At 36.4% G+C, this 27,543-nt stretch overlaps 1 protein-coding gene across 17 annotated transcripts; it reads left to right on the top strand.

The window, feature by feature from the left end:
* Positions 1-1,028: 1,028 nt before the first annotated feature.
* On the top strand, positions 1,029-11,837 carry LOC107820366 (uncharacterized). Of its 17 annotated transcripts, none has more exons than XM_075228358.1 (7): positions 1,033-3,947; positions 4,603-4,706; positions 10,275-10,339; positions 10,447-10,527; positions 10,610-10,863; positions 11,049-11,151; positions 11,318-11,837. In XM_075228358.1, exon 1 carries the CDS (start codon positions 1,257-1,259, stop codon positions 3,774-3,776), a length of 2,520 nt encoding a protein of 839 aa, XP_075084459.1. In that variant the 5' UTR covers positions 1,033-1,256; the 3' UTR covers positions 3,777-3,947; positions 4,603-4,706; positions 10,275-10,339; positions 10,447-10,527; positions 10,610-10,863; positions 11,049-11,151; positions 11,318-11,837. The 17 variants fall into 17 exon arrangements, 16 of the variants coding, with proteins under 16 accessions (XP_075084453.1, XP_075084459.1, XP_075084457.1 ...); XM_075228356.1 differs by adding an exon at positions 4,840-4,890 and having other exon boundaries at positions 10,464-10,527; positions 11,049-11,837; XM_075228355.1 differs by adding an exon at positions 4,840-4,890 and having other exon boundaries at positions 11,049-11,837.
* Positions 11,838-27,543: the final 15,706 nt, after the last annotated feature.

The following is a 27,543-nucleotide window of genomic DNA, read 5'->3' as shown; positions in this document are numbered from 1 at the left end:
GCGCCACCATGACATGCTAAGTTTTGGGTCATGACACAATGATACTTCTTTCTGTAACTCATCTTAACATGGCATATTACCAGTAAAAAAAACACCCTAAGGAACTTGAAAAATAACCACAAATCAATATTAGAATATGCCCAACATCATTATGACTCCATAATAGTGCCCTGGAGTTTTGAGTTACAAAACTGAACTCCAAACAAGTATTTAGAGTTTCACTTGTAAAAATTAAAATCAAACTTCTACAAGTGAACTCTAGGACAATGTTTTGGAGTTCAAAAAAAGGAGGAGAAAAATAAGCGCTTTCGTAGTGAAAAATCAGTTGTGTGTAGCTGATATATGGAGGGATTTTTTTTCTTCCAAATATGATTTTTTTATATGAAAAGTGACTTAATTTCAAGTAGTTTTGAAATGGCGAGCAACAAAAATGGCTATTTGAAACAATTGCGTCTACTAAACTATGTTATTAAAAACTATGGGTATGGAAATGAGAAGGGAAAAAATTATTGGTTGATAAAGAATTTATGCAGAAGCTCTCATCGGCCTCCAAGACACCGAACTATACTATTACAAGAAAAAATTCAATTGGGTTGGATTTTTGTTTTAAGAATTAGGTTAAAACTCCAATATAATATGCCGAGTTTATACTAATAAAATTATGAACTCCAACATACAATGTTGTAATTTCACATTTAGTTGATTTTTCAACTTTAGCATAGTATACTAGGTTTCACTTATCAAAGCTTCAGGCTCCAACATCGATTGCTGGAGTTGTTCTGTGTTTTAGTATAGGGGTATTTTTGTTCAAATATTTTCTTGTGTGAAAAAGTAGCTAAATGCTAATAGCTTTTTAAATAGTGGCTAAATTCTTATAGCATCTAAAAGTGGCTATTTTCCAAAAACAAAATCAATTTTGACGACCACAACCTTCTTTGGCCCAATACATATTTTTGAGGGACAAGCCCAAAACAACCTAGCTATTGGTCCTAGTTTGACTATTCATTCAGAGGCCCAAAAGTTGCTGAGTCTGCGGTTCTCCGTTCAAACTACCTAAACCCTCTACGCCATTGGCAAAACTACCTGAAACTGTCGTGGCCTTTCTTCCTCCAACACAACCCACATACATGGCATCATTGCCACCATTTCTATTTCCATCTCCATCTAAACCCTATTTCAGAAAGGCGTATTTCTCTTCTCATACACATGAATACTGATTCTTATACAAATTTTATACATATAGAATAGTAATATAGATGGACGTAAGAAGATTGAAAATTCCCAAAACGATTGCTATATTTTCACATATCAAACGTCCTTTGACCTGTGTGATTTCTACTGCTTCTTCAGATCAAATTAGTGAGACATTACATCAAACACCTTCTAAGCAGCCTAACCCCAGCTCAGAAAGTAAACAGCAAAAGGTATTTGATTTCAATTTGCGCAAATGGGTTACTTCAGTTCTCTCAAACCCACATGTAGATTCGTTAAAGATTAAAGATTTGCTGACCCATCTGACTCCACAGCAGTTTGATGCTATTTTCTTGGAAATTCATTCATCTTTAAAACCATTGAATGCTTTGAAATTTTTCCATCTAGCGTCCGGTTCTTATGGTTTTAGTTTCAGTGTTCAATCTTATTGTACTCTGTTTCGTTTGCTCGTCGCCTCGAATCATGATGATGCAGCTAGGTTGCTTTTGATAAGGTTAATTGATGGGAAACTACCTGCATTGTTTGATTGTCCCCAACAAAAGCATGTAGAGGTAGCTGTTTCTTTAGCGGAGTTAAGTCGCCTGTCTGATTTTGGTGTTGCTGTTAGGACATTTGATCTTTTGGTTCATCTATGTTGTACCCAATTCAAGAATGTTGGGTTTGATGCTGCATTGGATGTATTCAGGTCATTGGCGAGTAGGGGGTTGTATCCTTCTTTGAAAACTTGTAACTTTTTGTTGAGTTCTCTTGTGAAAGAGAATGAGCTTTGGAAGAGTTATGAGGTTTTTGGAGTTTTGAAGGATGGTGTTAAACCTGATGTTTACTTGTTTAGCACTGAGATTAATGCTTTTTGTAAAGGAGGGAGGGTGGAAGAGGCGAAGGAGTTGTTTCGAAAGATGGAAAACATGGGTGTCATGCCAAATGTTGTCACTTATAATAACCTCATTCACGGGCTTTGCAGGAATGGTAATTTAGAAGATGCCTTCTGTCTGAAGGAAGAAATGATATTAAATGGTGTAAAGCCAAGTATCGTCACATATAGCATAATTATTAATTGTCTGATGAAACTTGAGAAATATGATGAAGCTGATTGTGTGTTGAAAGAAATGTCAAACAAGGGGCTTGTTCCAAATGAGGTGATGTACAATACCATCATTAATGGCCATTGCTCAGCAGGAAATATCCAGAAAGCTTTAAAGGTAAGGGATGAAATGTTAAGAAAAGGAATTCTCCCCAACTCGGTTACTTGCAATTCACTGATCAAAGGCTTTTGTAAGGTAAATCAAGCTAGTCAAGCTGAAGAACTCTTAGAGGAGATGTTATTACATGGATTGAGCGTAAATCCTGGTTCATTTAATAATGTTATCCTTGTATTGTGTACAAATTCTAGGTTTTTTTCTGCACTACGGTTTACTAAGGAAATGATATTAAGGAGTTTGAAACCAAATGATGGGTTGCTGACCACATTAATTGGTGGTCTTTGCAAGGAACGGAAGCATTCAGAAGCAGTTGAGCTTTGGCATATGCTGCTGATGAAAGGGCTCACGGCCAATACAGTGACCTCAAATGCTCTAATTCATGGGCTTTGTGAAGCTGGTAACATACAAGAGGCTGTTCGGATGCTGAAAGCGATGCGAGATAGTGGTGTTCAAATAGATAGCATGACGTATAATACTCTTATATGTGCATTTTGCAAAGACGGAAACTTAGATGGTGCCTTTGTGTTGAGAGAAGAAATGGTAAAGCAAGGAAGTGCACCTGACATTTCAACTTACAATGTGCTGCTACATGGGCTTGGCGAGAAGGGTAAAATAGATGAAGCCCTGTTGCTATGGGATGAATGTCGAAGCAAGGGACTTGTCTGTGATATTTATACCTATGGGGCCTTAATAAATGGTTTGTGCAAAGCTGATAAACTTGGAAAGGGCAGAGACCTTTTCCATGAGATGCTCAGACAAGGCTTAGTCCCAAATATAATTGTTTATAACACCCTTATTGGAGCTTATTGTAGAAACGGGAATGTGACAGAAGCCCTTAAACTTCGCGATGACATGAGAAGTAGGGGTATTCTACCAAATGTTGTCACTTATTCCTCTCTCATACATGGCATGAGCAATATCGGGCTTATGGAGGATGCGATGAACCTTACTGATGGAATGCGTACGGAGGGAGTTCCACCTGATGTTGTTTGTTATACGGCATTGATTGGAGGTTATTGTAAATTGGGTCAGATGGATAAAGTGAGGAGCATTTTGCAGGAAATGTCATCACACAATATACAACCTAATAAGATAACTTATACAGTCATTATTGATGGGTATTGCCAAGCTGGTAAAGTTAAAGTAGCTAAGGAGTTTTTTGCCGAGATGGTACAGAAGGGAATTACTCCTGATTCTGTCACCTATAACGTTTTGACGAAGGGGTTTCTGAAGGAAGGGGAAGTAGAAGAAGCCTTTTCACTTTTAGATCGTATTTCCCTTACAGGAGTTGGTTTAGATGAAGTTGCATATACTTCTTTAGTTAATTTGCTTCCCCGGAGATCGGCAAGCGCGAACCAAGAATGAAATGAACTGACACAAGGTTCGGACACTCATCTGGTCGGTTCCCAACCTCACGTTTCTAATGCAAAAGAAGCTATAAACTTGCCTGAGCACCTGCTGGACATGTAAAAGGCACCTGTCTGATTTTCTAAAGACATAACGGAGTCATGGCAACGACACACTTCTGCACATTGGGTTAGACTGTCATCTTTGAAACTTAAATGATTCGTTCTTCTCAATTATATCCTGTTTTACCTATTCCTTCATTTTTGGGGAAATGGGGTTGTGTCAACATGTTAATACCCTTATATGTGATTTCTAAGAGCTAGGGGAGCTGTCCCGGACAATAGTATTGGAGATTGAAATATTAGGTGCTTGCATTAACATCTTCGACCGGTTCCAGCATGTTGCCACCTTAACCATCCTTTGTTGCTTTTTTGAACTTCTTGTATCATCTAGTTGCATGGCATTCAGTATTCATCTTTTATCATATGATTTTGCATTTTCAATCTGCATGAGAAAGCCATGCATGTTTTATTTTCCCCCCTGTTTGCTTTCTGATCCGTTAATCAGGATAGCAACTTAGTGCTCTTGCATTGTCCTCAACATTAAGCAGTTATCTAAAAACTTCAGTGCTGAAAGATTTGTTTCACATTTTCAGTGCTTAAACCTCCAATAATTTTCGTCTCGTTGTGAGAATACAGAAGTCCCCTCGTGAACTTACATTCTGTATTCTACTTTCTGTGGGAACTTATGTGAATGTTTTCATTGTTTTTATCAATTTCATTTCCTCTTCTAACATGTATTGCTAAAATTTCTTTTTTTCCTTTTTTTCTTTTTTAATTCCTAGGAACTGACTCATCATCGTGGGTCCAGATTTCTTCCATGTGCTTTGAGTTAGTTGCTAATGCTTGTGAAGATAAAGGATCCAGGCAGCTGGTGGATGGTTCTATGGTAATCTTTTTTGTAAGCCTTTCTGATACATGTAGTATACTCCCTTTTTCTGTGCCTCCTCCTAAATTTTGTGTCTGTTTTTGCTCACATTTTAGATCCTTTCTAATTTTAGCTCATTTCTTTACTGATCTAGGAAACAATTGATTTCCCAACTGGTGCTATGAATATCCAAGCTGATATTAAGGTTTCATGAGGCCCATGTTCCAAATACTATGACACCTTTTTAAAATTAGCACACCATCTTGGTGAATTATCAATGAATTCTCTGATTTTTTTTTTTTGGTAATTAGAGATTTTATATACCAGGGAAAAAGAAGTATTTACAACCAGTTCTAAAAACCCTCAAGGTAGGCAGGAATGCGCCACTCTACAATCTACCCTACTACAAAACTTCAAAATCTATAACAGTCATAACTACTACATTCATAACTAGCAGAAACTAAGGATAGTAACTCATTCTTCTCAATTGGCCTGCTATTCTTCTATTGTCTGCACCTCGAACATGTACGTCTTGAACAATCTGTCTCACTAGAGTAGCATCTTCTCTCCTTCTATCCAGAAATATCCGTTGGTTCCTTTCTTGCCAAACATAGTATTCACATCCAGCCAAACTCATTCTATAGATCTCTGCCTTGGCATTTTCACCATTCATGAACTGGATTGCCCATGCTTGCTCATCCACCCACCCCATTGCCTGTCTATGAACACCCTGCCATCTAAGCAATTGATTCCATATTGAAGCAACAAAGGAGGACTTGAAGAACTAGTGGATTACAGATTCATCTTCTACACACATAAAGGACATATAATATAACCCGTTACTCCCCATTTCACCAGTCTATCTCTGGTATACAGCCTTCCATGGGCCACCATTCTCAGCAAAAAAATCCATTTTGGGCATCCCATGTTATTACAAACTAGTCTCTTCCATGGTACCTTTTGAAACTTCCCTTTTAGCTTTATATACAACTTCCTGATAGAGAACTATTGTATCTCCATTAGCTCATCAAAAGAAATGCTTGCTTGCTTCAAGAACTCCTTGGCTTTAAGGATTTTGTTTACCATCCACGATGATTGTTTAGCACATATTCCCCAAACAGGTTTTCCTTTTTATATAATAAGTGTGAACCCATTGAATCCATAGTTTATCTTTTCTTCTTACAGAGATTCCGATAATGCTTACAAATTGATGTTTTATTCCACAATGCTATATCTGTCACATTTAGTCCACCAGCAGACTTAGGTAAACACACTTTGTCCCAAGACAATAAAGCTTTCTTGCTTAAGTCCTTTCCACCTGCCCACAAAAACTTCCTGCATACAGTCTCAACCAATGTAATAATCTTCTTAAGCAATGCAAAATTTTGTGACCAGAAAGTCTGTATGGAGAACAAAATACTTTTAATGAGCTGACTTCTCCCAGCATAGGACACAGTCCATGAGGTAATCTTTCCAACCATCTTGTCAAAAAAAGGCTGACATTGCATTACTGTCAATCTTTTGGAACTGGCACCCCCAAATATCTGACCGGAAGTGCTCCTTGAGAAAAGTCCAGCAAGCTAACAACCTCTATTTTAATATCCTCGGGCACCCCTCCAAAGAAGATTGAGCTTTTGACTTTGTTAACTATCAATCCTGAAGCCAATGAAAACTGTTGGACACAGTCATACATCAGTTTGACTGTTATCACATCACGCCTGCAAAACATCAGAAGGTCATCAGCAAAGCCCAATTGCACTCTCTGCATTTCACTACATCTAGGGTGGAAATTAAAATCTGGTTTTTGTCTTAGGGTCTTCAACACTCTAGTTAAATATTCCATCGCTAGTACAAACAAGAAGGGGATAATGGATCCCCTTGCTTCAGGTCTTTCTTGGCATCAAATGGTATACTGAGCATCCCATTAACAAGAATAGAGTAAGACACTGTCTTCAAGCAACTCATGATCCATCTAATAAATTTATCAGGAAAAGTCAACCCAATAAGTATTTGTTCTATGAACACCCACTCCAAGGATTCATACGCCTTTTGCATGTCTAGCTTGATCATACATCTAGGTGGTAAACCTTTCTTTCAATACCCTTTAACTAGTTCATGCCCCATAATAATGTTGTCTGTAATGACTCTCCCTCCCTGGGGCAAAAGCTGACTGACAGTTATCAACAAGATCATCCATAACTCCCTGTAGTCTTCTGGTTAGGATTTTAGAGATGATTTTATATATTGTTGTGCAACAAAATATAGGTCTAAAGTCCTTGACAGTTGAAGGGTTCTTGACCTTGGGAATTAATGTCGCTGATGTGCAGTTTATGGGCTTAAACATCTCATTTGTATAAAAAAAAGTGTAGAACAGCCTGTGTAACTTCATCACCTATAATTGGCGAGGCTTTCTTGAAGAAATACGCATTAAGCCCGTCACACCCGAGGGCCTTCGTATCATCAATACTGTTAAGTGCTTGAACTACTTCCTCACTACTAATCGGACTGATTAATTGCTTCTGCTGATTTTTGTTAAGTACAGCCCCATCTTGAATAACTGTAGGATTAATTGTGGGTAAAGATTCAGCAGATGTGCCCAGAAGACTCCTATAAACAACCACCACTTCTTCCTTTGTATGAGCTTTAGTATGTAGCAATCCCCCTTGAAGTGACTGTAAATTCCTAATGGAGTTCTGCCCACACCCGTTCTTCATGTTAGCAAAGAAATAAGCAGAGTTAGAATCTTCTAACGAAAGCCATTTGATTCTAGATTTCTGCTTGTATATTCTCTCCTCAATTGCTCCCCATTTCTTTAACTGTGATCTTAACTCCTTCTCATCTTCTATTAAATTAGCGTGTAACAGCTGAGTTCCCATTTGTTGTTGTACCACCTGGATATTTTTTCTTATTTCTTCTAGCTTCTTGTCTACCCCGTAAATTGTCTTGTGCTCAACTTCTTTATATCTTGCTACACCTCCTTGAGCTTATACCATATCTGCCTCATACACATATTTGTACCAATATTATCCCAGCAATCCTTGATCAATGGTAAGAAGTCTTGATGCTCTGCTAGACAATTGAAAATTTGAATGGCCTAGCACCCTTCCCCTGCTGCCCTTCAGTAGTAAGTTTTAAAGGGGAATGATCTGAAAAGAAAGGCTCCATCACTATAATTTTCCAAGTAGGCCATAAGTTCATCCATTCTGCATTCACTATCGTCCTATCGATCCAGCTATACGCATTGTTGTTTGTCTAGGTATAGTCCCTACCAGTGTATTGTAACTCAGTCATACCAGTGTCAGACAAAAATTCTCTAAAATCCCTAACTTCTGCTTCTGGTACAGGAGCCCAAATTGTCTATCCTCAACATGCAATATAGTGTTGAAATCACCTATTACCAGCCATGGTCCTGTTGTACTCCTGCTAGCTCCCTGAGTCTCTCCCATAAACCCCTTCTATCTTGTATTGTGTGGTATCCATATACAGCTGTGAAATTAAACAACAAGTTGGTTGCATAAATTCTCACCATTCCATGGATGCATTGAGCACTTATGTCTATTACATTAAAGTCAAAAACATTAGGACCCCAGAAGACCCAAATTCTCCCTTAAAACCCCTTTTAGCTCTTTTTGCTTATAGGACTTATTCATTCCTCTTACATTCCAAGTAATCAGACTCATACTGGAACGAATAGAGAAAATGTGATATCCCCAGCTCCTATCTGGCTACTTTGTCCCCTTTCAAATGATTGACAACCCTGCAAAGTATGATTGCCTGTTGGCTCAGCTAATGGACTAAATCCATTCTTTGTGCCAATGTTGTCACCTTCATGACTCGCTACTTTATTTGATTTAGCAGCTGATTTCCCTGTAACAGCTTTCCACCCTTCTGTTTGAGGTTGTTCATTGTTGTTCTCTGGCTGAATAGGAAACTCTGTTTCCTTGGCTACCTTCTCTGGTTGTTTCTGTTGCTTTTGTATACCCTGTTGCTGAACATGTGTCACCTTTCGAATATCTGCCACAGATTCACTCCTTTGCCAAACCTGTTTGGTGATGACATTCCTTCCTTTAGCTAGCTTAGGTTGAGGCTTCCTTTCTATCACTCTCTTACAATCATGCCCAATGGTTAGACATGTTGAGCAATATTCTGGTTCCCAATCATAAACTATCTCCTGCTCAAATATCTTTCCCCTAGGGTCCTTCACCTTCACCTTTTTTGGCAGGGGTCTTGTAATGCCGACCTCAATTAACATTCGAGCAAAGGAGATACGAGTGACTGAAGTAATACTCATCTGCAAAAAGTGGTTTGCCTAGGCCACTACCAATACGACTAAGAGTCCATATTCCCCAACAGTTAAGCGGAAAATTGGGAAATCTCACCCATAATGGCACAATTCGTAGCACTTCATCTTAGAAATTAAATTCATAACTCCATGGCTTCATTATCACAGGCCTATTGTTAATAGTTTGTGGACCAGAGAATAATACCTCATTCCTTTCCTAGTAGCAGCTGAACGGGATCACAAAATTGCCTCTTCATTGTGATAATAGATTTGTGGTTTTTGAGCGAACCTCCATTGAGCGGTAAGGAATCTCTCAAAGCTCCAATTGTTGGTGAGTTGCCAATGACATACAAGATAATAGCATGCTCCCACTTATTTTCTTCTTCAATCTCCTCTTGGTTCAATTCCACAATTATCTCCCCTTATAGTATTAGTGGAGCTATGAAGTCCAGTTTCATTCCCCTAGAGGCCAGCTTATTCCCGGTGACAATATTGGCCCAGGTAGGAACACATTTGGTAGCATCAGTCTGATCAATCTTCATTATCTCTTCAGTAGGGGTCTCTTGCTGAAACTTATGAGGAATAGCTCTTCCAGACTCAGACCTAGGGCTTTGAGTTTCCTTCAATTGCATTACAATTCCACTGCCTCCGCTATTCACAACCCTAGTTGTTGAGATAGCTTAGTTATCCCCAATACAGAAGCTACTGTCCCTGTAGTGTCCTTATTTCCTGGTACATCACTTATAGCTTCATTGCCCCTTATCGGCGGAGTGTGCGTGCCCTCATTGTTGTGGTTTGGAACCCCAGTTGGCGATTAAATATGCCCTGTTCCCGATAGATCTTCCAATAGCTCAGGCTTCTCAATTGTTCTGCGATTCACCTTTGCTATCTTCACTTATGATAATTGAATTTTGTTCGCAGTTTTTTTCATCTTACCCCTAGCCATTTCCGGCGTAGGCATACGGTAAGTTTCACCACTAACGGCCGAGAGGAGAATTAGCTAGAAAAAATACAGCTATTTATTTATTATTTTCTTTTTTCGAATTCTCTAATTATCATTTTAAAAAAGGAACAATGTTATGCTTTTGAGTGAAAGACAATTGTGTGTATCCACTTCGTATAAAAGTGACATTTTTTAAATTCTGATTTGTAGACTAATAAAACTTTATCAGTAGTGCCCCCATAATCTAATGTCCGAAACTAAAGCTAGGTCTTGCAAATTGAAACTCAATTTAGATATGCAATCAAAAGTTTGCTGAAATTAAGAACCCATAAAAGATTCTTGATAATTCTTTTTCTATTGACAGTGTCATCTTCACATCCTTGTTGACTGGCATTGGACGAAAGATAATGAGTCTTATTCCTTCTAGAGGTTTGTATATTTGTCAAGCAGTGCTTATGACATACTTTTTGTTTTAGTGCAAGTTAATGTTACAAATAATTCTTCTTACATAGACAAGCAACTATCTATTTCTTTAGATAACCTGTTGTCACAGGTTGAAAAAACATTGTCGGGATCTGATTCTAATGCCTCAAACTTCTCCCGCCACAGAATAGCAGGTAAGTCCAAGATTGCCCTGGCCCCTGAGCACTTTGCTTTTTGTTGCTGTAACCAACTCCATGCCCTTGTATGATGGAGCAGACTGTGTCTAGAACTGCACTCGAAAAGCCAAGACCTACTTCAGCTACGGGGAATCTTCATGCAGATATGATTAAAACGGCAGAGCCACCTTGCCCTAGGACCATCTCGGAGAGCATCAAATGTCACTACGTATCCATTCAATTAAATTAATTCTGCTGCATTTGTCGCCTAAGAGATTGTGCCATGTATGTTCTGCGCATCATCTGCTATAGATGTCTTGCTTCGTCAACACTTGCTTCTCCCACAGCTAATAGGTAATGCATTTCCTATGTAGTTAGCCATCAGTTCCTCGTGCTTGTGTTACTTATTCTTCAGTGAGTAACCTTCCCATCTTGCAGCTCTTGTGGTCCTTTCCAATTACATTAAGCATAGTCTTCTTGTATAAGCTCACGTACGTCTCTGTTTTTGTTGATACCATGAGAGGACATTGCTTTTGTAGGCTCTCAATGCATGGTGCATCAATATTTAGCAGTCACTTGAGCAATATATTTGGGATTGGCACGTTAGTGGAGCACGAAACAGTTTTATTGATGATCTTGCAAGTAAGAGAGGCTTTTCAATTGTATCATACCACATTAACAAAAACTTACTGAAGCAACTGATATCACCCAAGGCATGGCTAGATGTTTAACGTTGTGGATACAAGTCCGCATGCATATGTGTGAGTTTGATTGAATTGGTAAGTCTGAATGGTTGGATTTCTTCCAGAGAGGACTGCTCCTTTGTGCTACCACAACCAAGGCATCAGCATTATCGTCTATGATTTGAGGCTGCATTGCTTGTGGATTTCTCAGTTTCGACCAGCAAACAGGTAGAACTGCGAGAGACATTTACAAGGAAACATTTCCGAGTCCTCAGTGGTTGATTTGATGTGGTTGTGGTTCCATAAGTGGTACATAATTAGAAAGGAGGTCGAGGTTTTGAAAGGGTGACAACATGGTGCTTGCATCAGATCAGTGGCATCTACCACAGGTTTTCTGATAGGACACACTATGTAATCATCATTCCTGTATCTTAGATTACCATCTCCATGCTACCAAATGTTCTTCGTCTACTTAGTTTTGTAACTGACCTTTGGCTGCACCTCTGGTCTAAAGTCATTACATTTGTATAGTCAGTTTGTATCGAGAAAAACGTAATAAGAGAGACATGATGTGATAATGATATTTGTAGGCTGTAGCCATTATGAATAGATGCACTCTGATGAATGAAAATAGACGAGCCAGAACTCAAAAGACTTCATTAAAAATGTTTTGAGGAAGTATATCTTTAGTTTAGACCAATTGGTACTCATACTGAATGTTCAATGTCTATGCCTCTGCTACAATTCACCAAAGGAATCATTCATTCCCTACACTGCAAGTTTCTAACTTTCTTATCAATTAATTATGTTCCTTTCCTCCTCCAATAGGACGAAATCAGACATCCATTTACATCTTACGCAAATAGAAATAAAGAATAAGGATTGTGATTTGTGCAATAACACAGACTGCCCTTTTACTGGAGCATAATGGTAACACGTAATCCCAATTTGTTGATCGGTCCAAATAGTGAAATTATAGCCTTTCGAATTGACTTAAACAATAAGCAAGCATCCTTTGACAAAAAAAATTTGTGTGGTGTCATTGTGATACAAGAAGAGAAGGCGAACATCTATTTTGACCAGAGGAAGAGTAGCATAATCAGTTAAGCAGCACACTGAAAATTGACTAAAGAAATCACATAGGGGCCATTTGGCTATAGGGATTAGATGGATTATATTTACCCGGTATTTAGTTGAAGGAATAGCTAAAATCTATATCATTTTTATACTGAAATTTTGATACAAGTTATCCCATATAGAAAGTAGATAAGTTATCCAGATATAATCCTGGTTCTAATGCCAGGATTATAATTCTTACATATTCTGCATTTGAACAAACGACGGCCCCTTAACGACGTAAAGTCGTACGAAAAATAACACAACTCTTAAACTCTGAAGCGAACAGTACGAGATCACGTTAAAAGAATATCATCAACATATGCAACTTTACATCCATCTCTGCCAAGAAGTGAAAAGTCCCGTTGGCCAAGATCAAAAGGAAATGAAAAACTAGAAATTAATGATTTTTCGAATAGAATTTATATACGTAATATGGATGAGGTGACAGCCATTTTCCATGACGCTTAGGAGCACCAGCCATGAGCCAACTATAATGAGTATAGGGACAACTCAACATGTTTTATTTCAAGCATTATATATACATATATATACTTTGTACAGAGAAAACAAAAAAAGTAAAAAGAATAAAAGAACTCCAAATGCCTCGGGCGAAAAAGCCACTCATTCCAATTCAAGTTTGTGATATAGTAATCACGCTAAATTTAGACTAAAAAGGAGCAGTAGCAATGTCTCTAATTAAAGGATGTGACGAACTCTCCAATTCCTCATATATCATGCTATCCTCGTCCTTGTCACGTACACAACCAACAACTGGTTCCAATCCCTGTGAAGGCAAACGTAAAACAAATAGGTCACTATATATACAGTAAAAAAATATTCAATCTGTTAAACATTTGAAAAGATAATAACAGATAGTCGAATATACTATAAGCAAAACTATAAGCCCGGTAAAGGCACTTGTCATATAAAAATTGACACTCGGTAAAAGCAAAACTATAAGCCCGGAGTCATGGAAATAAGTTGTTTAAGAAAGAAAAAAATAAGAATGAATCCAGATTAATTATAAAAAAAAAAAAAAAAAAAAAAAGAACACCGGATTTAAAAAGTATAAAATAAATGCATAAAAAATTCTTAGCCAAAAGCAAAGTGTTGTGGACCACGTAACTTTTTATTAATTGGCAAATTGATATAAGGTGGTTAACAACTAACAACCACGCAATCCAGTTGCGCCATGCAATTACACTACGTAAATAAACAAAGACCCTTTCTTTATCAACTACCACTAATTAAGGAAATATGAAAATAGTACACGTAAACCTATTCAGCAATATTGTATTTTCACGCACTTTTTTTTTGTTGGTATTCTCCTCTTAATTAGTACCTAACTTTTACAACTATCATTTTGGCTCCTCTTCTTCTCCTCTAAACCCCCCTCCCCCCCCCCCCAAAAAAAAAAAACCCCACACCCCCGCGATCATTTTTCTAACGATACTTCCTCAGCTAGATTTTTTTTACATCGAAGAACGTATGTGTATACTTTCCGTCACAAATTATTTATATTTTTCTTTTACATCCCCTTTAAGAATAAATTAATTTTAAAAAAAATTTGACTATTTCACCCTTATCTATATCATAAGATATAAACTCTCTTTATTTAATATTTACTCTATTTACGTGTCATCTTCATCTGAACGAAGAATTACTACTTAGGATAAAAAAATTACTTAATTTTGTCTCGAACTTCTAACATGACAAATAATTTGAGACAATTATTTTTAAAAAATACGAGAGATAATTTGAGACAAGGGTCATATGCAACAGCAATTATTGATTTGTCGTTCAAAGTAATCTTAAGCTAAACGGTTTTCAACATTCATTGATTATTCCTCTGTGAAATAATATGGCTTGAGAATTGAGAAATTACCTCTGTGAAAATTCTCATAGCTTCTTCTAAACCTCTTGTATTTATAACGTAAAGTGCTGCATCCTGCTTCAAAAATAAAGAACCATTAAGCTTTGTTCGAAGTCCAATATCATAAAAAAGAACTACTAGTAAATCAAATTTGTAAACAAGATGAGTGCTACGAGTCCCCATATGTGTAAAAAATCTGTTTATGGTGGAAAATAATGGAAAGCAATGAGTTAAGCTATTTTTCATTTTGTAATTTCATTTCACAAAGAAAGAAAATTGTAAAATAAATTCCTCCCCGAGTGCAGCTATTTTCCTCTTGTTTACAAAGAAGGATATAAAGTTTCTTTTCCTACTTTTTTCTCCAACCAAACAAGGGAAACAAATTGCCTTACTGACCATGACGATGAAAACAAGTTTCACAATAAGTACGAAAAATATGGCTAGAAAAAAGATATGAAATTACTAAGATCAGTTATGAAGTGAAAGGGTGGACAAATTCAACAAAGAATAACTTAAAGAAATAAAAAGAGAGGAGAAGAATAAATGATTAATTAGGGAAGAGGAATTACCCTAGCAAACTGAATTTGATGAAGATTGAGAGTTCTAGGTTCATTCTCTATTGATGACTTCCTATCTAATGAAACCACAGATGACCCTGCCATTTTTGCTGTTTATATAGAACAAACTGATATTTGGTCGAATATTTATGTTTCTGTTTTGTCGTCAACAACAAAGAAAATATTCTAAAGTTCTGAAAGAATACTATGTGGTGTTATGATTGCTTTTCACGATCCCTAGAGGCTTATATAGCTCCCACCCGAGCCGCCATACCCCCCACCCCCACAAATAAAAAACCCAATAGAGGAAATGGAAAAAAAATAAGAAAAGAAGGCAAATTCATTATTCGTAAAAGGCGAGGCCTCTAGTTTGTCATAATTACATGAGGTCCTTATTAGAATCTTAAATTGCATAGACCGTATATTAATTTACTATAATTGTTCGATATTGTTTTTTCACAAAAAAATAAATTTTGATCTTGCTTCGCATATATATTTGAAAAGAATTTGAATTTACCAAGCAAAAATATCATATTCTAATCTCAGTAAGAAAGGGAGGGAAACATATATTCCCTTTACAAAAGCAAAGGAATATATCATCCGTATTTAGTTATAAAAAGTTCAAGAAAAAGTCTTTCACAATTTCATTTTCTTCTTTCTTTTTTCCTTTTTCTTTCAATGGTCAATGTAGCCCTAACATGCATATGAGACATCCTTTGCAAAGGTGTTTTATTCAACATCACTCCGCTAATAATTTTCTTATATATGTATATGTAAATATTCTAAAAATAATCTGAATATATACGATGGAATGACATCACTTCTAAATAAATCAAAGTGAATGAGTAATAGTTTGGAACATCTAGTAAAATCCTAATACTATCATAGGCTATACCTAAATCCAAAATTCACGCTAATATGCCAATCTAATATGTTACACATGGGAAGTTAGCACATTTTTTGGAACTAGAAGGGAAAAATTGAAGCTATAACAAATATGGGGGTGTCACGTGATTTAAAATAATTACTATATAAAAAATAAAACAAATAGAGAAGTATATAATATAAATACATGAGGCTAGGATAAGACTAGCTAGAACACCACAAAGTGTAACGTGGCAAAACAATTGTCCACATTTTCGGCAACGTGGAATTAAGGACGGCTATAGTAGACACGTGGTCGCTGATGGATTTGCCATATTCAGTTATAGAAAGTCTACTACAAGTGAATCTAATCTGGTACTTAATATATATGTTTTTTTCTAAAAGAAGAAAGTGAGAAGCTCTTACGTGGTGTTTCCTATTTACATTAACCAATAAGACAAGTACACGAATGTCCAAAGTTCATTGGATACTTTGGACGGACAAGATCTGATATTGGACACGTGTAATAGAGTATATTGTTAAATATTTTATGTTAGTACAAGGTTATAGAGCAACAAGGAAGACCAAGGGGCGGATGTGGTTAATTAACAAATTGAACCCATCAACTTCTATAAGTGAGGGCGCGTTCGAGCAATTTAGATTGAATATGAAAATTTTGAATTAAATAAATAATAATTCAAATTCAATCTAAAAAAATTTGGATTGGATCGAACTTTTAAATTTCAGTTTTGAATTAATCGAATTGAATATTTTGACTTTTCGATTTTGAGCCAATAAGTTTAGATGTTTCTTCTTTTTTTTTTAAATGAACATCTAAATAAGTATTCATGTTAAGTTACCTAAAAAGTTCCTCATTCTCATTGTTTCATCCAAATAAAGTAGTCAAGTAATGAAATTATTATTAAAAAACTACAACAAATTACATTAATAAGGCTAAGAAGTAGCAACAGTAAAACTATGTTCAAACAGTTCATATCTCTTTTTCCAATTTTGGTCTCGATTAGTTCACAAGATTAAATGGCCAATTCTCTTCCGAACCCTCGATTTGATTGTTTTTCAAGAATGTTGAGCCAGGTATATGTAAGCCATGTATTTGGGAGGAACTTAAATAAAAGAAGGGTTTTTGGATTTTTTTTGATATATATATATATATATATATATATATATATATATATATAAATCCCTTTTTTAGAAGAAAGATTATTTATATGTCCAATCTCTAGTGGTGATGGAACGAACCAAGATATAAAAAGTATTCTGACAGTAACTTAATAATTAGTACTGAACATATGAGATAATTTCTAATGGATAGAGTATTGGACTTATTGCTACGCATATGAATAATAGACTAAATATAAAGTATAAAAATTTTGGATTTTCGGATATCCAAAAATCTGAAGTACCCAATCCAATATCCAAAAAAAATAAAAATTAAATCCGAAATCCAATCTATAATTCAAAAATTCAAAAAATTCGGATTTCAGTTTGGATTTCGGGTTTGCCCAAACTATGTCCACCCCTATTTATAAGGAAGTGAGAAATATAACAAAAATATATATTAATATTGCAATGAATATTACATTTTGAGTCACAATGATTCGATAGTAAAAGTATAAAAATTAAATTTATTAAATTTAACTTTTGGTTTCGCCTCTAAGGAAGACATGAATTTTCAGACCCATCATGTGTACGAGAAATTTTTTCTACCTTTTTTTCTCTTTCATCATAATCAATAAGAAAAGAGATAAGAGCCAGCTCAAGAAGCAACAGATATAAGTGTTAGGATATACTATTAACCATATAATTTAGCTATAGTATTATGTTTTATTTTTTATAAAATAATTGTTTGTTTATTTATCCAATTTAATAAAGTATTATTTTTAAATGGATCATTTGTTATATGTGTGTCCTTTAATTATGTAGTAAAAGATTTAGTCTATAAAGTCTTAGATTATGCACAGAAGATTAAATTGTCGGTTCTCATAATTAATAAAATTATGGTCACAATCAAAGATATTATTGGGAAGAGTATCTTGATGATTGTAGCACAAGATTAAAATACATTTTATCTTGATTATGGGAGTAGTTTTACTCCAACTTCTTGTCCTAGTATACTTAGTGAATATTGAACGGGCCAAGTAGAGAAAAGATATTTTTGTACTGAATATATAAAATAATTTTTATAATTCATTAAATGAGCTTATACTCCTAATCTTGATATAGTTATTATGATCATTGTGATTTGTTTATTGTTTTGATTTATCAAAACTCAAAAGGTACAACTATATTTTGAGTTAGTGTATGCTTAATAGATTGGACAATAACAAATGATATTTATGAAATAATAATTAGTTGATAGAATTCATGGCTCGACCTTGAGTTTGATGATACCCCTTTATGAAAGTTTATAAGTTTTCATGTGTAAACCCGGTCGGTAAATTTTATATCTGATATGAAATAATTTAAGCGGAATTATGAAGAATTTAATTAGTTGATTAAATTAAATTAAATTATTAGTGATTTAATTTAATTAACTGGTATCTGAAATCTTAACATGGGAAGTTAAATAAGTGTTGATTAATTTTAGTGAAATAAATTGTAATTAATTATAATAGAATTTAATTCACTAAGTATTTGAATTAATACTATAATTGAAAGCCTCTTATAAAATTAATAGACTTGAAAAGAAAGTTACTTGGAAGAAAAGCTCTCTACTTAGAGTTAGGCTAGGACTTTAAGATCCTAGCCTACTTGTAAACGTTTTTGGTTAATTCGTGTGCTATAAGTAGAGCACAAGTTTCACCCATAACTTGACTTTTTCGAAAAAGCAATACTTGCCCACACGAGTATTACCTGTAAAGTTAATTAGGATCATAGCAGCAAATCGCAGTCCGAAATCCCTGCCTTGTGAACAAATTGTGCAACAACCTCAAGAAGTTAGTGCTTCTAATTATCTCGATTATCATTGTTGAGGTTTTATTTTTAAGATGTAATATTCTTAAAATGAGGGTGAATGGGAAATGGAGGGAAAATAAAATTTTGAGTAAAATTTTAAGTTTTCCCCTCTTAACAATGAGACATTGTCCCATATTGGAAGTGGAAGACATTTTTGGTGGGTATATATATAATTGCTCTTCTTGTAGCTCTTAAAGAGTTAAGAAGAAAGCAAGCCTCGCGCCGTCGTCGTCGCTCGGCTCGGCTTCGGCTACGGCTTCGGCTTCGGCTTCGGCTTCGGATTTGATTGATTGATTAATTTTTTGGACCAAATTTATTTGTTAATAGTAAATATTAACGTAAGATTATCCGTATTTGTAACGGATATTTTTCAATACGTGTATTGATAATTTGGCAGCCTGATAATGGTCTTCCCACCATGAAGTGCTTGCTCCACAAATATGTAATGCTTGCTCCACCATGAAGGGTGGACGTTTGGTCTTGCACTCCTTCTTGGCTGCTATATATATGAGCAGCAAATGTTGAAGAAAGATACTCAACTCAACATACAATTCGCTCAACAAATTGGCTATACATTGCACTCCTTCCTCTCAGAACTTCCATACGTTTTTTTGAGTATATACTCCTTCGTTCTGCATTGTTTTTTAACTTCAAACAAAGCAACTGTAAGTGTGATTTGCTACCGAACTTTGTGTTCGCCGAAACACTGGGGTTTGAAGTACCGCTACACCAGTGTGTTATTCGTTCTATCCTGGGAGGAAATAATCCATTACCTTGGGTACTAGGAGGGATTAAATTCCTTAAGGAAACACTGTGAATTCAGTGGGCTCGAATTTATTATTATTGTTTCATTACGTTAACTTATATTTTGCAGAATTAATATTTACAAATACAGCAATATTGACCGGGAATAACAATCTTAAGGAATTTAATATTTATTTCTATACTTGTGTTATTCTTATTATTCTGCAAACTAAAACCTTTGTGATTTGTGTACTCCCGTTTTGGAGAGTTAAGCCTTCGTGGCGTTTTGTTGGATATTAAAATCTACGTGATTTTTACTCCAGTTTGAAAACGTGTATTAAACGTTTGTTTGTGTCATTCTTTTACAGAAAAGATGATGACTGAAAACGAAAACCAAGCTGTTCCGATGGCGACTGCCAACGCAACGACAAGCCGAACACCGGCGTTGGCACCGGCAGAAAAACCCGAAAAATTTTCCGGGATTGATTTCAAACGCTGGCAGCAGAAGATGTTCTTCTACTTAACTACGTTATGTCTACAAAAGTTCATCAAGGAAGATGTTCCTGATCTGCCGGATAAAATTCCAGATAATGAACGCTTTCTCGTGATTGAAGCGTGGAAGCATTCTGATTTTTTATGCAAGAATTATATTCTTAGCGGGCTGGATGATAATCTGTATAATGTATACAGTAGCATGGAGACATCCAAAGAATTGTGGAATGCGCTTGAAAAGAAATATAAGACTGAAGATGCCGGGATGAAGAAATTCGTTGCCGCAAAATTTCTGGACTACAAAATGATAGATAGCAAGTCTGTTATTACTCAAGTCCAGGAATTGCAAGTGATTATTCATGATCTACTTGCTGAAGGTCTTGTAATCAACGAAGCATTACAAGTAGCAGCAATGATTGAGAAGTTGCCTCCGTTGTGGAAGGACTTCAAAAATTGTTTGAAACACAAACGAAAGGAAATGTCCCTTGAAGATCTCATTGTTCGGTTGAGAATCGAAGAGGACAATAAAGCTGCTGAAAGGAGAGGCCGTGGAAATTCAACAATAATGAGAGCAAATATTGTTGAAGCTAACAAAAAGAGGAAGAAGGCTTCTGGTCCGAAATACAACCCAAGCAAGAAGCGGTTCAGTGGAAACTGCTACAACTGTGGGAAAATCGGACACAAATCTACGGAGTGTCGTGCTCCGAAGAAAGACAAGAAAAGGGGTCAAGCAAACATGGTAGTAAACCATGATGATGTTGATAACTTGTGTGCCATGCTCTCTGAATGTAACTTGGTGGGAAATCCTAAACTGTGGTGGTTTGATTCAGGAGCCACTCGCCATGTTTGTGCAGTTAGAGAGGCTTTTGCTACCTATGCTCTTGCTGAACCCGGAGAGACAGTTTATATGGGAAATGCTTCAACAGCAAAAGTTGAAGGATATGGGAAGGTATTTCTAAAAATGACTTCTGGCAAGGTCATGACTTTGAACAATGTCCTTCATGTTCCCGAAATGAGAAAGAATTTAGTCTCTACTGGACTTCTTGTTAAGCACGGTTTTAAGTGCGTTTTTGTATCCAACAAGGTTGTAATTAGTAAGAATGGAATATTTGTGGGAAAAGGTTACCTCACCGAGGGCCTTTTCAATCTAAATGTAATGGTTGTTGAAAATAATAATAATATTTCAGCTTCTTCTTACTTACTTGAGTCAAATGATTTATGGCATGTATGTTTGGGTCATGTCAATTATAAAACCTTGTGAAAAATGATTAACTTGGAAGTACTGCCCAAGTTTGAATGCGAAAAATCAAAATGTCAAATATGTGTGGAATGTAAGTATGTTAAACATCCTTATAAGTCAGTTGAAAGGAATTCAAATCCTTTAGACTTAATTCACACAGATATTTGTGACATGAAGTCAATACCATCTCGCGGTGGAAAGAAGTATTTCATAACTTTTATTGACGATGGTACTCGATATTGCTATGTTTACTTACTGAATAGTAAAGATGAAGCAATAGACGCATTCAGGCAATACAAAAATGAAGTTGAAACGCAATTTAACAAGAAAGTAAAAATGATAAGAAGTGATAGGGGTGGTGAATATGAATCTCCTTTTGAAGAAATATGTTTAGAATATGGAATTATTCATCAAACAACAGCCCCTTACACGCCCCAATCTAATGGGATTGCGGAAAGAAAGAATCGCACATTAAAGGAGATGATGAATGCGTTGTTGATAAGTTCTGGTTTGCCACAGAACTTGTGGGGGAAGCCGTTCTTACGGCTAATCGAATATTAAATCGAGTGCCCCATAGCAAAACACAATCCATTCCTTATGAACAATGGAAAGGAAGGAAGCCCAACTTGAATTATTTTAAAGTGTGGGGGTGTTTGGCAAAAGTGCAAGTTCCTAAACCCAAAAGGGTAAAGATAGGACCGAAAACCGTTGATTGTGTTTTCATAGGATATGCGACAAATAGTAAAGCATATCGATTTCTGGTTCATAAATCAGAAAATCCCGACATTCATAATAATACGGTTATAGAATCAGATAATGCTGAGTTTTTTGAAAATATATATCCGTATAAAAAGGAATGTGAGTCGTTTGGTGAAGGATCTAAACGACCTCGGGAAGAAACAAAAGAAAGTACATGTAATCAGGAGAATCCAAGACGTAGTAAACGTCAAAGAACGTCTACTTCATTTGGACCAGATTTTGTGACTTTCTTATTGGAGAATGAGCCTCAAACATTTAAAGAAGCTATGACTTCTTCGGAATCATTGTTTTGGAAAGAGGCAGTCAATAGTGAAATACAATCCATATTGAACAACCATACATGGGAATTGGTTGATCTTCCTCCTGGAAATAAACCTTTGGGTTCTAAATGGATTTTTAAGAGAAAAATCAAAGATGATGGCACTATTGATAAATTCAAGGCAAGGCTCGTAGTCAAAGGGTATAGACAACGAGAAGGTCTAGACTACTTTGATACATACTCTCCAGTTACAAGAATTACGTCCATACGGATGTTAGTAGCATTAGCTGCAGTGTATGGTCTTGAAATTCATCAAATGGATGTTAAGACGGCCTTCTTAAATGGAGAGTTGGAGGAAGAAATTTACATGGAACAACCTGAAGGGTTTGTGATTCCAGGTAAAGAAAAGAAGGTATGTAGACTTGTTAAGTCTCTTTACGGACTAAAACAAACACCCAAACAATGGCATGCGAAATTTGACCAAACAATGTTGTCAAATGGTTTTAAGATAAATGAATGTGATAAATGCGTGTACATTAAAAATGTTCCAAATCACATAGTCATTGTTTGCCTATATGTGGATGATATGTTGATAATGAGTAATGACATTGCCAACATAAATGCTACTAAGCGTATTCTCAATAGCAAGTTTGATATGAAAGACTTGGGAGTTGCTGATTTAATTCTGGGAATTAAGATCAATAAGACTCCTCAAGGTCTGGCATTGTCACAATCTCATTATATTAAGACAGTACTTGAAAAATTCAAGCACTTGGGCTTTAAAGTTGCAAAGACTCCAATTGACGTGAATCTTGCATTAGCAAAGAACAAAGGCCAAAGCATATCACAATTGGATTATGCTCGTGTATTGGGATGCTTAATGTATATCATGAATTGTACACGACCAGACATAGCTTGTGCTATAAGTAAACTGAGTCGATATACGAGCAATCCAGGCCAATCTCATTGGATGGCAATGAAACGAGTTTTGGGATATTTAGAACATACCCAGAACTTTGAATTGCACTACAGTAATTTCCCTGCGGTGATTGAGGGATACTGTGATGCAAATTGGATCACCGGTTCAACTGATTCTAAGTCCACGAGTGGATATGTATTCACTATTGGTGGAGGAGCGGTATCTTGGAAGTCGTCCAAACAAACATGTATTGCCCGCTCTACAATGGAGGCTGAATTCATAGCCTTAGATAAAGCCGGTGAAGAAGCTGAATGGCTCCGGAATTTCTTGGAAGACATTCCATTTTGGCCCAAACCGTTGGCACCAATATGCATACATTGTGATAGTCAAGCGGCAATTGGAAGGGCTGGGAGCGTCATGTATAACGGTAAATCTCGTCATATACGACGAAGACATAAAACCGTTAGGCAATTACTCTCTAGAGGAATTATCACAATTGACTATGTAAAGTCAAGTGATAATGTGTCGGATCCACTTACAAAAGGCCTAACTAGAGAGGTAGTTGAGAAATCATCAAGGGGAATGGGGCTATGGCCGAGAACAAGTCATTGTGGCGGTAACTCTACCTAGAAGACTGGAGATCCCAAGATCTAGGTTCAAAGAGATCAAACAAAGTCATTAATGACGGTTCAACATTGTCAAATAAAATTTTAGTCCATTCTCGTGATGAGACAATGTTCAGTACCAAGGATAAAGCATTAAGGCTTTTTAATGATTTCTAAATTTGATACGGGGTATATCAAATAGTGTATCTACAGGATGACACATTTAGGAATCACCTATTTAAGTGTGAAGTGTGAGCCGCTTCAAGGAGAACTTTGTAAGGCCAGTTCTCTACGCACTTATGAAACCAGGCGGTGTTCATGGCTGAAACGAACACAACAATGAGAACCAAAGACGGTTAAGGGTTGATTGTGTGACTTATGGTTGTCTAGGTATACACCAAAGATCGACGGTTCAAAGATATCAAATCTACCGATTGACCGAGTATATCCGACATAAGTTTACTACGGAAAGTTCAAAGGGAAACCTACTTATCCAGATGCAATTAATCCTTGCTTGTAAATCACACAGTTTTTCATGCATACTTCCGTGATATAGCCATTCCCCATTCATGTGGGGGATTGTTGAGGTTTTATTTTTAAGATGTAATATTCTTAAAATGAGGGTGAATGGAAAATGGAGGGAAAATGAAATTTTGAGTAAAATTTTAAGTTTCCCCTCTTAACAATGAGACATTGTCCCATATTGGAAGTGGAAGACATTTTTGGTGGGTATATATATAATTGCTCTTCTTGTAGCTCTTAAAGAGTTAAGAAGAAAGCAAGCCTCGCGCCGTCGTCGTCGCTCGCTCGGCTCGGCTTCGGCTACGGCTACGGCTTCGGCTTCGGCTTCGGCTTCGGCTTCGGCTTCGGATTCGGATTCGGATTCGGATTTGGATTTGGTCAAATGATCGATTGATTGATTAATTTTTTGGACCAAATTTATTTGTTAATAGTAAATATTAACGTAAGATTATCCGTATTTGTAACGGATATTTTTCAATCCGTGTATTGATAATTTGGCAGCCTGATAATGGTCTTCCCACCATAAAGTGCTTGCTCCACAAACATGTAATGCTTGCTCCACCATGAAGGGTGGACGTTTGGTCTTGCACTCCTTCTTGGCTGTTATATATATGAGCAGCAAATGTTGAAGAAAGATACTCAACTCAACATACAATTCGCTCAACAAATTGGCTATACATTGCACTCCTTCCTCTCAGAACTTCCATACGTTTTTTTGAGTATATACTCCTTCGTTCTGCATTGTTTTTTAACTTCAAACAAAGCAACTGTAAGTGTGATTTGCTACCGAACTTTGTGTTCGCCGAAACACTGGGGTTTGAAGTACCGCTACACCAGTGTGTTATTCGTTCTATCCTGGGAGGAAATAATCCATTACCTTGGGTACTAGGAGGGGATTAAATTCCTTAAGGAAACACTGTGAATTCAGTGGGCTCGAATTTATTATTATTGTTTCATTACGTTAACTTATATTTTGCAGAATTAATATTTACAAATACAGCAATATTGACCGGGAATAACAATCTTAAGGAATTTAATATTTATTTCTGTACTTGTGTTATTCTTATTATTCTGCAAACTAAAACCTTTGTGGTTTGTGTACTCCCGTTTTGGAGAGTTAAGCCTTCGTGGCGTTTTGTTGGATATTAAAATCTACGTGATTTTTACTCCAGTTTGAAAACGTGTATTAAACGTTTGTTTGTGTCATTCTTTTACAGAAAAGATGATGACTGAAAACGAAAACCAAGCTGTTCCGATGGCGACTGCCAACGCAACGACAAGCCGAACACCGGCGTTGGCACCGGCAGAAAAACCCGGAAAATTTTCCGGGATTGATTTCAAACGCTGGCAGCAGAAGATGTTCTTCTACTTAACTACGTTATGTCTACAGAAGTTCATCAAGGAAGATGTTCCTGATCTGCCGGATAAAACTCCAGATAATGAACGCTTTCTCGTGATTGAAGCGTGGAAGCATTCTGATTTTTTATGCAAGAATTATATTCTTAGCGGACTGGATGATAATCTGTATAATGTATACAGTAGCATGGAGACATCCAAAGAATTGTGGAATGCGCTTGAAAAGAAATATAAGACTGAAGATGCCGGGATGAAGAAATTCGTTGCCGCAAAATTTCTGGACTACAAAATGATAGATAGCAAGTCTGTTATTACTCAAGTCCAGGAATTGCAAGTGATTATTCATGATCTACTTGCTGAAGGTCTTGTAATCAACGAAGCATTCCAAGTAGCAGCAATGATTGAGAAGTTGCCTCCGTTGTGGAAGGACTTCAAAAATTATTTGAAACACAAACGAAAGGAAATGTCCCTTGAAGATCTCATTGTTCGGTTGAGAATCGAAGAGGACAATAAAGCTGCTGAAAGGAGAGGCCGTGGAAATTCAACAATAATGGGAGCAAATATTGTTGAAGCTAACAAAAAGAGGAAGAAGGCTTCTGGTCCGAAATACAACCCAAGCAAGAAGCGGTTCAGTGGAAACTGCTACAACTGTGGGAAAACCGGACACAAATCTACGGAGCGTCGTGCTCCGAAGAAAGACAAGAAAAGGGGTCAAGCAAACATGGTAGTAAACCATGATGATGTTGATAACTTGTGTGCCATGCTCTCTGAATGTAACTTGGTGGGAAATCCTAAACTGTGGTGGTTTGATTCAGGAGCCACTCGCCATGTTTGTGCAGTTAGAGAGGCTTTTGCTACCTATGCTCTTGCTGAACCCGGAGAGACAGTTTATATGGGAAATGCTTCAACAGCAAAAGTTGAAGGATATGGGAAGGTATTTCTAAAAATGACTTCTGGCAAGGTCATGACTTTGAACAATGTCCTTCATGTTCCCGAAATGAGAAAGAATTTAGTCTCTACTGGACTTCTTGTTAAGCACGGTTTTAAGTGCGTTTTTGTATCCAACAAGGTTGTAATTAGTAAGAATGGAATATTTGTGGGAAAAGGTTACCTCACCGAGGGCCTTTTCAATCTAAATGTAATGGTTGTTGAAAATAATAATAATATTTCAGCTTCTTCTTACTTACTTGAGTCAAATGATTTATGGCATGTACGTTTGGGTCATGTCAATTATAAAACCTTGCGGAAAATGATTAACTTGGAAGTACTGCCCAAGTTTGAATGCGAAAAATCAAAATGTCAAATATGTGTGGAATGTAAGTATGTTAAACATCCTTATAAGTCAGTTGAAAGGAATTCAAATCCTTTAGACTTAATTCACACAGATATTTGTGACATGAAGTCAATACCATCTCGCGGTGGAAAGAAGTATTTCATAACTTTTATTGACGATGGTACTCGATATTGCTATGTTTACTTACTGAATAGTAAAGATGAAGCAATAGACGCATTCAGGCAATACAAAAATGAAGTTGAAACGCAACTTAACAAGAAAGTAAAAATGATAAGAAGTGATAGGGGTGGTGAATATGAATCTCCTTTTGAAGAAATATGTTTAGAATATGGAATTATTCATCAAACAACAGCCCCTTACACGCCCAAATCTAATGGGATTGCGGAAAGAAAGAATCGCACATTAAAGGAGATGATGAATGCGTTGTTGATAAGTTCTGGTTTGCCACAAAACTTGTGGGGGGAAGCCGTTCTTACGGCTAATCGAATATTAAATCGAGTGCCCCATAGCAAAACACAATCCATTCCTTATGAACAATGGAAAGGAAGGAAGCCCAACTTGAATTATTTTAAAGTGTGGGGGTGTTTGGCAAAAGTGCAAGTTCCTAAACCCAAAAGGGTAAAGATAGGACCGAAAACCGTTGATTGTGTTTTCATAGGATATGCGACAAATAGTAAAGCATATCGATTTCTGGTTCATAAATCAGAAAATCCCGACATTCATAATAATACGGTTATAGAATCAGATAATGCTGAGTTTTTTGAAAATATAT

This window comes from Nicotiana tabacum, chromosome 13 (genome assembly GCF_000715075.1).
Source record: "Nicotiana tabacum cultivar K326 chromosome 13, ASM71507v2, whole genome shotgun sequence".
NCBI lineage: Eukaryota > Viridiplantae > Streptophyta > Magnoliopsida > Solanales > Solanaceae > Nicotiana > Nicotiana tabacum.
This window is presented reverse-complemented; position numbering and strand designations above follow the sequence as displayed.